Source organism: Lontra canadensis, unplaced genomic scaffold (genome assembly GCF_010015895.1).
Source record: "Lontra canadensis isolate GAN:19392208 unplaced genomic scaffold, GSC_riverotter_1.0 scaffold50, whole genome shotgun sequence".
In the NCBI taxonomy this organism is placed as follows: Eukaryota; Metazoa; Chordata; class Mammalia; order Carnivora; family Mustelidae; genus Lontra; species Lontra canadensis.
This window is the reverse complement of record NW_022631044.1, coordinates 112,794-126,809: the sequence shown is the minus strand read 5'-3', so window position 1 is coordinate 126,809 and position 14,016 is coordinate 112,794. Positions and strand designations below refer to the sequence as shown.

Below are 14,016 nucleotides of genomic sequence, written 5' to 3'. Positions count from 1 at the left end.
AGATCTGAATGCCCTGAGAGCAGCAGACCTTAGGGACAAGGGGAAGAGATCATGTTGCTGTGTGGTTGGGTAACCTCACTGCTTTTTGTTTTCCTACTGGCACCATTCCTAAGGATTTATGAGCAGCTTCCAGAAGTTCAGAGAAAGAGAGACGAGGAGAAGAGGAGATTGGAATACAAGTCATACCGCCTGCGAGCTCAGCTCTTCAAGAAGGTCAGTCAGTCCTTGGGCAGGATCCATCAGGTTTATCAGGGGAAAGAGAAGTTGAGAGAAACACATCTGGCCTATTTGAATTAACTATATCTGGGGAGTAAACTTAAGCTTGTAATGCATTGTACCACACCTGGAATTTGGAAGATAAAGGCACCCATGACTAGATTTCAAATCTAAAAATCTGAAAGGCAAATCTAGAAAAGGCACCCTTCAGGCATACATTTGGAACAAAACCAAATTCTGTACTTAAGAGTCATGGTGGAAATGTCCAAATCTATCAGAATTCTTGGCTTTTCATTCTAGAGTCCCAGATGGTAGTTCTGTGCCCCTTACTGGTAAGTCAGATACTTCTAGAGCTTGTAAAATAAACTGGAAAACGTCCGAGTGTAGCATAAGAGTTGGCAGCCTGGGGACTCAGAGCCTCGAAACTGCCACCATTTCCAGCCCGTGGCCCAGGGGAATCAGTGGTGCCACAAGTCCCAGACCCTCCCAAGGCCAGGGAACTTGCCACCAGTATATTCCTTGAGAAGCCAGGCAGGCGACCATGCCTGAAGGTCCATATCCTTCACTGTTCTCATTTCCTTCCCAACCCCTTCACTTCACCACCAGAGGACTCTGAAAGTCAGAATCCAAAAGACGTGTTTATACCAGACCGATGTGGGATTGGAGAACTGCTTCTGGAGCACACCCGGAGCTGGGCTGGGCCGGGCCCTTCGAAGAGGGGGCCCCCAGGCACCACATGGCCTGTCCAGTGGGTCAGCATCACAGGCCAGGCCTCTTGTTGTGCTCGTATGTTTGAACTGATGGATGGATGGATCATAAATGATCTGTATCTGTACAGAAGTAATAGATACTAACTATATAGATCATCTTTCCTAAACACTTCAGGAAGAATTTTTTTGCATAATTACCATAGTTTCTGTAACTGGGGAAGATAAACAAGATTTGGGTAGAACCCCACTGGTCTCTTCAGTGACATGTCTAGGGTGAGGAGTGACTGTCTCCCTCTGATGGCAAGAGTATCTGACTTTTTTCCTGTCTTTCTTTTCTTCCACAGAAAGTGACCAATCAGCTCTTGGGAAGAAAAGTTCCCTGGAACTGATAGGAGATTATTTTCCTCACAGTCTTGGAATTATATTTTATCAGCATGAAGAAGCACAATCCTTACTTTTATGAGTCTGGTTTAATAAAACTTAACTCTTTGTCTATGTTTAATTTAGAAGTAGTAACCTTCTAAAGAGTCTGAGGAGAATGGTGATTAGGATTATTAATGGTTTGGGAGCAATATTTTCTCCACAGCGGCCTTGCCCACAGGAATGTTTGTCACAGTGATACCATTTCTGAATTCTAGCCACAAGTAAGTCCCTTTTTGTATGTGTTTTTATACTTTTAGAAAATAAATAACTTCTGATTGATTCATAGTAAAGCAAGCAGCAGAGGGTCATTTCTTTACCATCTGGAGATGTGCAGGGAGCTATGTGATTTCTCTCCTAAGGTGTATGGGGAGCCTCAGTCTAAAAGCATCCGTCAAGGGAAATGGGCTGTGCGAATGAAATGTAGCCTTTCTTCACAAACATGGCAGAACTTGACGATAGCTCTGCCGTGGGCTTCCTGGAGATGGGGTCTGGTTAGAGTAGCTATTGGGCAGGCCCAGACACTCGCAGCAGACCAGGCACCTTGGGTCGAAAGCCTCCTCTTAGCCTCATTCCGACTTCCCATTGGCCTCTAGCCTTTGGTGGATTTTCCTCCAGCCACCCTCTCTTCAGGATTGAAGCCTCAGAGCCTTTGTCATCATCACACATGGAACCAACATTTATAACCTGGATAACCACTTCTGAAAAGCATGAGTTAATAAAAGTAATCATGTACATAAAGCATTTAATGAATCCTGTAGTCTAGAATGACAGCTAAAGCCCAGAGTTGAGGGGGGAAGGTGCTAATCGGCCTCATTCAAAATTCAGGGAAGCCCCAGCCTCCCCAAAGTCTTCCGCAGAGGCCAAGTTAAACAGCAGTCCTGCCACCAAGCAGCTCCGAGGGCGCCACCAAGGCTCCTTTCTTTACCCAGGAGGAGGCTATGAAGAAGACTCAGAGAAAACATTTGGTATGTGAAGTTTACTCCCTAGTTTTTCCCTTTTATGCTAGACAAGATAATTACGCACTCTGGGCCAGTTCACCTATAAAAGGGTTAATAACCCCTTAAACCGCTCCCCCCCTTCAGCCCTCAGATGCTGACTGTCTTCTGTCTTGTCAGAGTTATTATCCAGAATACAAACAGAAAGTGATGGTTGTCTGGAAACCTGGGTCTGCGTGGAAACCAGGGCAGGATGGAGCCTGCTTAGGAATGATGAGTGTGATTCTCCTCAGGCCCTGGGCTGTGTCATCCAGGCACCTTCCCAGAGCATTTAGGTTCAGGGCTTGGGAAGCCACAGGTGGCAGCTGGCCACCAGCTCCCTTCCCCCAGCCCCAGAACTGCTTGGGAATGTTACTACTGATGCCCTGGGGAGAAGCTGTTAGCCTCTCCAGTTGGTTCTACAGACTTGGTTTCACATTTTAATGGTAGTTCTCAGGCCATTGGGCCTTGCATGGGTAGGGTACAAAATCAAAGCCATGCATGGGGGAGGTATGCTGAGAATTCTCCCAACTGCAGTTTTCCTTGGCCAGGTGCTGCCTGCAGATCCCAGGCATTGGCCTCACAGGCAATCCTAGTACCTCTCCTGGAACCCGTTCTTCCCCCACAGTGCTCAGGATGGTTCCCCCCACGCTGCCCACATCAGTCCAGGCTGAGCATCAGGCAGAAGCCACAGAGTCAGTACCTTGTGCTTCCACACCTGTGGCCAGGCTCTGCTCTCCTGCTTTCCATGAGCCCCGGTACCAGGACCTTGCTCTGTAAGTGCTTTTGTCCCGCGCCAGGCAAGATATTGGGCCTCTTGTTTTATTTTTTCTTGCATGGGTACAGGAAAGGTAGGCCCAGGCTGAACCATTACCCCTGGCCGCAGCCTGTCGTGGGGATTCATTCTGGAATTGCTTCTTGCTAGCCTGAGAACCCACTTGCCCTCCTTTCTCCCGGAGGTTAGGCTTCAGCCTCCTCAACCACTTCTCTTCTCTGAGAGGGTAGCTTGTGTTGCTGCCCTCCTCCAGCAGAGGCCTTCAGTGACCATCAGCAGGTGCAGTGTGGGGTGGGCGAGTGTACGAAGAAGGCAGAGTGTCTTACCCATAAATCACAATGCATTTTGTGTCCCAAAGGATTGTTCCGGCCAGTCATTAGAGTTAGGCCAAGCTGAGCTGTTAACATGGTCTTCATCTTTACCTGTTGGGGAGCTTGGGTGCTTTTAACCTACAGTGTCAGTTTTATTTTTATTGACCATGAACCCTCGCACACAGCCCTTTCCCAGTTTCTCACTGAAATACTCCTGAATTCTGGTTGGGAAGGTGGTGTGGAGTGGGTCCACTGTCAACAGTTAAAGCCAACATTATTGGCCTCAAGGGGGCACTCTTGGCTCCTCTCCATAAGTCTTGCTCCTTGGCAACTCCCCATGATGAAGTTCCTGAGGTAAGAAAACTTTACTACCAACCCCAAGGTTGAGTCATCTTCCAAATATGACTGGGCTACATGTTAAGGGTATTACAGGCCCCAGGTACATAGGTGTGGGCTTTTCATTTTCTTGGTCCATAGCCCTAGCCCTGTCTGCTGCTCTTATATCTTTCAGAGAGCTGTAGTTGGCCAGAAAATACTCAATAACCCAAGCCAGCTCCTCCTTAGACATTGGGATAAATTACCCCTCTCTCCCTCACTGTGTGTGTGGTGTGTTTCTCACTCTCTATCCCTGACTTGTTTCCTTTGATGGTTTGCTGCTGGCATGTTTATTCTCGGTAGTCTTACTACTGCTGTGCATGGGGTTTGAGGTCCCGCATGTCTCCAAGGAGGACATTGATATATTCTTAGGATCCCTGACCTGTTCTCATCACAGTGTTCACCCAGCCTCACCCACTGCTCCCCACACAAGACAGCTTAACAGTAGAATCTAAGTCCAGGGATGCCTGGGTGGCTCAGTGGTGTAAGCCTCTGCCTTCAGCTCAGGTCATGATCCCAGAGTCCTGGGATCGAGCCCCACGCTGGGCTCTCTGCCCAGCAGGGAGCCTGCTTCCTCCTCTCTCTCTGCCTGCCTCTCTGCCTACTTGTGATCTCTGTCAAATAAATAAATAAAATCTTAAAAAAAAAAAAAAAAAGAATCTAAGTCCAGAACCTCAACTAGCCACGGGGCAGATGGGGCCGGACTAAGAAATGCCTACTCTAGCTTCAGGTAATCAGACAAGGACCAGTTGAGAAAAGGTGGGAAAGTGTTCATATAGTTCCCATTGTCCAACCCTAATTTATAGGCTGAGAACTTTGGCCAGGAAGGAAACTGGTGAGCAGGAAATACTCAGGAGACACATACTTGGTACCATCTTTTGACAGGCAGGCCTTAGCTCTGGACCCCAGAAAATAATGAGGAATAGCAAACAATCTGCATAGGGTTTGTTTGTGTTTCCTGGATTGTTCATTAAATAGGTAACTCTATGAGGCAGTAATCAGCACTGCCTGATCATTTGTGGGGGTTTGTTTCATTTGTTTAAGATTTTTTTTTTTTTAAAGTAATCTCTACACCCAGTGTGGGGCTCAAACTGACAACCCCGAGCTCAAAAGTTGCATGCTCTACTGACTGAGCCAGCTAGGTACCCCTGCCTGATCCATTTGTTTTGCCAGGGCTAACACAATGTGTAGCAAGTGTTTGAGTCAATAAGGGTTTATCAAATGGCACACAAAAGGGTCATCAGTCCAGATTGGAACCCAGAGGCTCTGGGAAAGAATTCAGGGGTATTTAATCGATAAGTTACCTGAGGCACCTTAATTTTATGGGGATCTGTTTAAACATCTGATAGAGTGTGGAGCTGAATAAGTGACAACTACATAGAAAACTAAACAACAACCCAAAAAAGATGATTCCAAGGAAAAGAAAACAAAAATCTACATAAAAGGATAAGTAATCATAATTTTCCTGTGTAGCTTTAGCTTAAACATAGAATGTTGCTGTTCACCAACAAGTGGTCCAATCTCTGGGAAGCTGGAGAGTAGGAAGGGTGCACATGCATAGTGTAGACATGGCCTCAACTCCCAAAAAGTAGTCCGCAGACAAGCTTAAAACTGAGCATTAAGAAGAAGCCACACAGGTCCCTTAAAGATATGGAAATGGGCGCCTGGGTGGCTCAGTGGGTTAAAGCCTCTGCCTTCAGCTCTGGTCATGTTTCCAGGGTCCTAGGATCAAGTCCCGTGTCGGGCTCTCTGCTCGGCAGGGAGCCTGCTTCCTCTTTTCTCTCTCTGCCTGCCTCTCTGCCTATTTGTGATCTCTGTCAAATAAATAAATAAAATATTTTTTAAAAATGTGGAAATGAGGAGACCTGAAACCATAAAAATCCTAGAAGAGAGCACAGGTAATAATTCTCTGACATTGGCCATAGCAGCATTTTTCTAGATAAGTCTCCTGAGGCGAAGAAAACAAGCAAAAGTAAACTGTTGGGACTACATCAGAATTAAAAGCTTCTGCACAACGAAGGAAACAAAAAGACAACTTACAGATGGGAGAAGATATTTGCAAATGACGTATCCCATAAGGGGTCAGTACCCAAAATAGATAAAGAACTTATACAACTAAATGCCAAGAACCCCCCACAAATAGTCCAATAAAAAATGGGCAGAAGACATGAACAGGCACTTCTCCAAAGACATCCAGATGGCCAACAGATGGCATGAAAAGATGCTCAACATCACTTATGATCAGGGAAATGCAAATCAAAACCACAATGCGCTATCCCCTCACATCTGTCAGAATGGCTAAAATTGAAAATAAAAGAAACAAGTGTTGGCAAGGTTATGGAGAAAAGGAACAATCTTGCACTGTTGGTGGGAATGCAAACTGGTACAGCCACTCTGGTTAACAGTATGGAGGTTCCTCAAAAAGTTAAAAATAAAATTATGATACAGTAATTCCAGTACTAGGTATTTACCCAGAGAATATGAAAACACTTATTTGAAAAGATATATGCACCCCTATGTTTACTGCAGCATTATTTGCAGTAGCCAAAATATGGAAGCAATCCAAACATCCACCAATAGATAACTGGATAAAGAAAAGGTGGTACACACAGACACACAATGGAATATTACTCAGCCATAAAAAATGAAATCTTGTCATTTGGAACAACATGGATGGATCTAGAGGGTATAATGCTAAGCTGAATAAGTCAGAAAAAGACAAATACCGTAAGATCTCACTCCTATGTGGCATTTAAGAAAACAAGCAAACAAAAAAAGACAAACCAAGAACCAATCTCTTAACCATAGAGAACAAACTGATGGTTACCAGAGGGGAGGTGGGTTGGGGGATGGGTTAAGAAGGTGATGGAGATTAAGGAATGCACTTACTATGATGAGCACTGGGTGAAGTATGAAAGTGTTGAATTACTATATTATACACCTGAAACTAATAACACTATGTTAATTATACTAGAATTTAAAAAATGTTTTAAAGACATAGAAGTGAGTATACACAGGGAAGTGTAGGGCTGCTCTTACACATCACAAATCTATAGAACTCTGACTCTTTAAAATAGATGGGTACATATGTAATCTTGAGAGAAAAAACTAGACTTGAGTGTGAAGGGCAAAACAAAAAAATTTAGAAGTAAATATAGGAAAGTATCTCTAAGAACTTAAGGAAAAATGTCTTAAGGAACAAAGCACAAACCATAGAGCAAAAGATTGATAAACTCAATTAATGAAATGTAAAAATTCTGTATTGGAAGACATCATAGGGGTGCCTGGGTGTCTCGGTTAAGAGTCCAGCTCTTCATTTCAGCTCAGGTCTTGATCTTAGGCTTGTTAGAGCCCTGTGTCGGGCTCCATTCTAGGCACGAGGCCTGCTTAAGATTCTCCCTCTCCCTCTGCCCTCTCCACCCCCATAAATAAATGAATGATGAATGAATGGATAATTACAAATAATAAAGACTGAAAATACAGAGCACAAAACAGAAGATAATTGTAGCACATGTAACCAACATAGAATCCAAAATATATCAAGAACTCTTATGAGTCATTTTTTTAAAAAGATAATCTATAGAAAGATGGACTAAATAAAAACATGAGCAGGCAGTTTCACAGAACAAACACAACTGGCCTGTACATGTATGATAAAGTGCTTGACTTTATTATTAATTGGAAATGCTCATTATTAGCAGAATACTCCATGCTGACCTCTTGGGTGTGCATGCACATCCCAGATCTGGTCCTCAGAAAACACCTGCCCACCCTCTGTCCCACCAAACTGAGAGTGCAGACCAACCCCAGGGTCTTAGCCAGACTAGTCCCCGCACTTGCCCTCTGGAGTCTTCTGGTGTGAGTCAGTCCTCTGAAGCTCTTGACCTACAGGGAATGCATATCAACCTGTCCAAGCGGTGAAGGCCTCCCTAGATCTGGGATCATATTCACCAACATTGTAATTCCCTTGCCCTATGGTAAAACAAATTATCATAAATTAACCCAATCTGGTGTGTTTTTCTTAGAGCCTGGAAGAAAAGGCAGAGGGGAAATAGCCTGTTGCATACCCCCTCCTCCTCCTCCTGGACTTTAGAGTCAAAGATGGCAGTCTATGGACTCAACTAGAGTTTAGAATTCTGGGTAGTGAGGAGCACCTGGCTGGCTCAGTTGGTAAAGCCTTTGACTCTTGATCTTGGTTGGGAGTTCAAGCTCCACTTACTAAATAAATACATAAACTTAGATTTCTGGGTAGTGTCAACAGTAGGGCTGCCAGATTTAACAAATTAAAATACAGGACTCCCAGGAAATTTAATTTTAAATGAACAAATGATTTAGTGTAAGTCCTGTGCTATATTTGAAACATACTAAAAAATTACCCACTGTTCTTGTGAAATTCAAATTTACTGGGGTATGTCCTATTTTTTTGTCTGGCAACTGGAGTCCACAGGGATTAGGGGCAGCCTAAGTTAATGCTGGGGAAAACGGAAAGAGGAGAGATGAGACCAAGAGAGTCCCGACTTACATCAGGAAGTCTCATCAGGACAACCTAAGGTGCTAAGTGCCCAGGAAGGATTTTGAATCTGTGTCTCATGTCATCCAGAGAGACTTTGGAAAGCCAGCCCTGAAGAGGATAGATCAACAGACAGGTACCAACTTGATAGAGAAGTGGTGGGCAGGACAAGGCCAGCCTTCCATATGGGGTGACCTCATCAGCACAACAAAGCAAAAGTCACTCTGTTATAAAAACACTTTTTAGTTAAATTCAGGATGCAAAGAAATTAGATAAAAATCCAAAAAGAAGTTTAAACAGTAACTGAGCGTTAAGGGAGAAAATAATTAAATAAATACAAAAGCCAACAATCATGCGGTCCATTTATATGAAGCACCTAGAGTAAGTGAATCAGAGACAAAAAGTACCATAGTGCTTGCCAGGGACTGGAGGAGGTGGGCAGAGAGCTGGTGTTTGGTGCATACAGTGAAAGTAGATGGTGGCGATGCTTACGTGGCAAAGTGAATGTACCTAATGCTACTGAATTGTACAATTAAAAATGGTTAAAATGCCAAATTCTATGTTAGGTATATTTTTCATAATAAAAATAAATAATAATGAAAGGAATTACAACTTATAAGAAATAAAAATCACAAATATTAAGATATTGGTAAAACGTGTAGCTTGGAATTAAAAAGCCTAAATTTAAAAACATTTAAAATGTTACAAAAGAGAAAATTTTTTTTAAAGATTTTATTTTATTTATTTGACAGAGAGAGATCACAGTAGACAGAGACAGGCAGAGAGAGAGAGAGAGGGATGCAGGCTCCCCACCGAGCAGAGAGCCCGATGCGGGACTCGATCCCAGGATCCCGAGATCATGACCTGAGCCGAAGGCAGCGGCTTAACCCACTGAGCCACCCAGGCGTCCCAACAAAAGAGAAATTTTAAAGGCATTATTTTTTTTTAAAGAAATGAAATAATTTTTAAAATATGTGATAAAGCCAGTTTATAAATTAAGGTAGTATACATATAACAAACTTTTTAGAAGGGGGAAAATAAAAATGGTCAGGAAGCCTAAGAGCAGATAAATTAAGCTAAAACAATTTAATAGACAAACTACATACTGTCAACAACGAGGACACAATACACTTGAAATCATTTGAAAGAAAACAAGGTAACAGTTGAAAAGTATGCAATGAGAAAGAAAATGAAGGGCATGCTGTATAGGGGGCAGCTGGAGAGATGGGGTGACCTCCCAGCCAGGAATCTGTTGTGGGCAGCACCGAAACCCCAGCAGCTTTGTCCAGTTCATCCTCCTCCCGTCTGCCCCTCAAGAGGTAGGTGTGGGCCGCAGGTCAGCTTCCCATGCCCACTCTGGAGTCCCTCACATCCAGCTGGAGCTCAAGTTCAAAAGATGCCCCAGGTTATCCAACATCATCAAGGATCCAGACTCCTCATGCCTTCAGTGGTTGGGAGAAAGGGCCCTTCCTCCATGTTGCACCCATCAGACAACAGACCCCCCCATCTCCCCTCCTACCTCTCAGAATGCTCCATGGAGAAAGCTCTACTGGCATCTCATTGTCGCGCCTAACCTTGCTCCCCTGAATCCCACCAGGCTGCTAGGAGGAGCAGGGCTTGGTCCCAGACCCCCATCAGGGTGCTCTGCCCTTTTGTTCCCCAGACCCACATGCCATGAGGCTATTCACTTTATCCCTTGGGCACTTCTTTACCTCACTGGGCATTTGCTTCAAGCAGCTGGTCCCCCCTCCTCTGGTTCACACCCCAGGGAGTTAAAATGTCCCCAGAGGAGAGAGATTGACCGAAGAGAGTAACCTTTAGGTTCTGCTCTCTCCTATGGGCTTTCTCTAGCCATAGCTCCGGGTGACTTGGCCCACAGAGGCAGTGCTCTGTTTAATTTCCTCTAATGCTCAAAGAGGATGCCGCCTTCTCCAGTCACCTGCTAGCTTTAAAACCCCAGCCTGCTACCTGGTCACAGGTCCATACTTCCTGCATAGTTGTTCCTAAAATAAACTCCCCATTTTAGCAAAATCTAAACTATCTTATCCCCAGTATATAAAGCTGAGCATTTTCATACTGATTTTGTTCAGAAGGTAACCACCTGGTTTATAATACATGCAAAATTTATTCGTTAACCTCCCTGATAATGTCTCCCAGTTAAAAAGTCACTATGTCCCCACTGTAACTTAAATATTTTTTTTCTGAATGGTTTCTAAAAAAAATCAACTCTGGACAAAATGTGAAAACAACCCTAATGTCCATCAACAGATAAATGGAAGAACAAAATGTGTGTGTGTGTGTGTGTGTGTGTGTGTAAAACCGTATTACTCAGCCTTCAAAAGGTAGTGAAATTCTGATGTATGCTACGATATGGATGAACCTTGAAAATATTATGATAAGTGAAATAAACCACACACGAGGACAGCTACTGTATGACTCCACTTAAACAAGATACTTAGAGGCAAATTCATAAAAAGAAGGTGGAATGGTGGCTACCCAGGGGCTGGGAGGAGGGGGTGAAGGGGAATCATTGCTTAATGGTTACGGAGTTTCTTTTTGGGGGATTGAAAAGTTCTGGAAATAGTGATGATAGTTGCACAACATTCTGAATGTAGTTAACGCTACTGAACTATATATTTAAAATTTGTTAAAATGGTCAACTTTATGTAATGTATATTTTGTCACAATATTAAAAATACGAGGAGGAGGGAGAAAGGGAGGCAGGGGCAGAGCAGGGGAGCACAGACCTTCCTGCAGGTACCCACCTACACGGGCACCAACATGTGCGTGCCAGACAGAAGAGGCATGTGCCTGGCAGGCAAAACCAAAAACGAACTTACCCTAGTTTAACCAGTACACTGGTACATAAAAGGAAACCTTGATGTTCTTAAAACTTGACCAAGGTCTGAATAAAACCTCATCTTTCAAATTGAACAAATTACTTATTAGCTGGAGAAAAGTGAAGGGAAGTTTGGAGTCAGCATTCTAGGGTTTTTTACTGCTGGGTCCAAGTCACTGACCTCTAAAATTATCCTGGACCTCACTCTCCCTCCTTCCTACTTTCTGGAAAACTATCAGTCCCCTACACTTGCCCAAAGAGGTCTTTGCCCAGGTCACAGAGCTGCACTTTGCCATTCCCTAAAATCCACCGCCTCACCTCTGTCTGCATTTCCTTATGCCCAGTTCAGGAAAAGAACTTTCTCCTCTTCCACCCCATTCTCTCTCAAACACACACAAAGTCAGGAACATCCCACCTCTGCCAGAGTTCCAGGCCCATAGGCACTGATTGTGACTTTTAGATTCCTCAGGAAGACATCAACCATCAGCTCTTGCTCCACAGAAAGGCCCACAGGTGTTCTCAAGGCTTCTCTGTCAGTGGCCTTGGGGTTGCAGGTGGCACCTTGCCCATCCTTTGCTTGGTCGGGGCAAACTCATGGCTGGCTGTAACTCCCATAACAACTTCTCAACATCTCTGCTGTCTTCAAACCTTTGTATCCTCCCTTTGGTTTTTAGAGCCATCTAAGCTCTTCCTTTTTTATCTCGAAAGACTTTTTGGAGGTGAATTTCATACAACATAAAATTAACAATTTTAAAGTGTACACTTTGGTGGCATTTAGTACATTCAGGATGTGAAGTCACCACCTACATTGAAACTCAAAACATATCCATTGCCCCAAAAGAAAACCTGCGGCCATCACTCTCCATTTCTTCTTTCCCCAGCCCTTGGCAACCCCCCTGAACTGTCTTGGTCACCTGCTTTGCAACTTCCACTTTTGGGTCTCAAAGCTTATTTCTTCTCTCTCATACCTGGTGCCTGGTCTGAAGCTCCAGCCTAACTTCCTGCTGTCCTTAGCCCACAGTCTTGACTTAAATATCCTCCTTCCAGTTCATCAACAGTCACGTTCACGTGTCTGGCCTTGGGCCCCTTACCTGAACTCTGCAGGAAAGCACTGCTTCAGACTCCACTGACCGAGTGTGGATTTGGTCTGGGGAATATGAGTAAAGGAGTAGCCTCCAGGAAAGGCCTGGCCTCTGTCCCTGGCTGTTGGAGCACCCTCCGTGGATCAGGCAATAGGGAGCAGTGGGGTCCCCTGACTTCCTCTGCCTGAGGTGGGACCAGAGGCTCATGGGAAGCCGTCCACCAGTCAGTGGGGTGGGTGCCCCTTTGATGTTCTTTGTCCAGTACCCCCATCATCCCCACACTTATGACAACATATTCCACCTTGCTGCCTCCTTGGTTTCCCAGGCTGCTCTGACCTGTAAGCCCCTGGAGGGCATGGACCATGTCTATGGGGATTAGCAAACCAATTAATTGTCACTTAAGAAAACTTTCAAAGCATCAAGGCCACTGTGGGCCTTCCCCATCTCTAGCACCAACTGGAGCCCACTTGGGAATTCCTCCTGAGAGGCCATTTGGGCCAAGGACAGCTGGTGGGAATCTCCTCTTCCTCTACCTCTCAGAGAGGCTGGGCCCAAAGCCCTGCCATTAACTAGAAGCTGGAGCTGGGAGGAAACAGAAACTTCATTTTAAAAATGGAGTGAGATGGTGGGGGGGGGGTGGACACAGTGTAACAGGAGATTTAGATGGCCCAGTCTTCTGAGAAGCATGCAGAAAAGGTACAAAAGCTGCAGGCATGGAAGAGGTAGAATGCCTGGTAGAAGGGATGGTGGGTCACCCAAAGTTAGGGAGAAAAGAGACCCAACGGAGGGCAGCAGAGTTGTGGCCCACAGTCTTGGGTAACAAAATATGAATGTTTGCAGTCATCCCATGCATTTGATGAAAGGTCCCCATTTAGGGGAAATGTGCCAGCAGCAATGCCAATTGGCAGGTTTGGGCCTGGTTTGAGACCTGACTGATCCTTCACAGGAGAGAAGCTATGAGGAGGCATACTGCCAAGATGGGGGTATGTCACAAGACCCAGACTGAAAGGGTGCCTGAACTTCCTGGGTCATCCTGGGACTCGGCCTCTGGGTCAGGAGACCTGGTGCCTGTGGTGACCTGACTGGACAAGGTGCACAGTGGGGCACACACCACACTGCCACTGTATCAGAGGCTTAGGGACAAAAAGGTCAGGCCTGAGGTTTCTGTAAAAATCTGGAGTCTCTGAGCACTGGGACAAGAGGCAGGGTGCCAGGTGTTGCAAGTCTGGGAAACTCACCAATCCCATATCCTCTTCCCAGACACACACAATTCCAGCCTCCCCTCAGGCATGTTAGAGCTATGTGACTGGGGCCCGGCCAGCGCGGTAGGGGCCGCACCACTTCTAGGTCTAGCTGGCATTGAAATGCCACTCCCTGTCCCAGGCTGCCTTCCCTTTCAGCGGACACAGCGGGTGGGGGCCAAAGCAGGCTGATGGCATTGTGGGCCCCAGTCCTTCTCCCAGGATTCTTCTTGCTCTCTTCTTGGCACCCTTTGCTATGTGATTTCGGTTCCTCTCACTAAAGAGGCAGGGCCCATTTCTCTTCCCGAGTCTGGGATGTCAGCCGATGTGATACCCAAGAAGCTCGGAAAAGCATTTGCTTGTCTCTGCTTCATTTTTGCTCCTCTGCGGTTACCTTAACACCACCATTGAGTTCACGTGCTGGAAGATGAGCCGTCCCGGTCGCCCTGTCCCTCCAGCTGACCCCACGACAATGTGCGAATTAGGTTATAGGAGACCAAAGTGCTGCTGGACAAGCCCAGCCTAAATTGCTGATGGTGGACAAGTGAACTAAAGAAACG

The 14,016-nt window shown here is 45.3% G+C and overlaps 1 protein-coding gene across 7 annotated transcripts in view; it reads left to right on the top strand.

Moving 5' to 3' along the window:
* ALMS1 (ALMS1 centrosome and basal body associated protein) overlaps positions 1-1,428 on the top strand; it is a 206,604-nt gene extending 205,176 nt beyond the window's left edge. For 5 of the 7 annotated variants that reach the window (XM_032873632.1, XM_032873630.1, XM_032873628.1 and 2 more), the window contains 3 exons: positions 114-213; positions 823-1,002; positions 1,271-1,428. In XM_032873632.1, the coding sequence (XP_032729523.1) occupies positions 114-213; positions 823-1,002; positions 1,271-1,315 (325 nt within the window). In that variant the 3' untranslated portion in view covers positions 1,316-1,428. The remainder of the gene's footprint in view (positions 1-113; positions 214-822; positions 1,003-1,270) is intronic. The other 2 variants (XM_032873629.1, XM_032873631.1) reach the window with 2 other exon arrangements.
* Positions 1,429-14,016: the final 12,588 nt, after the last annotated feature.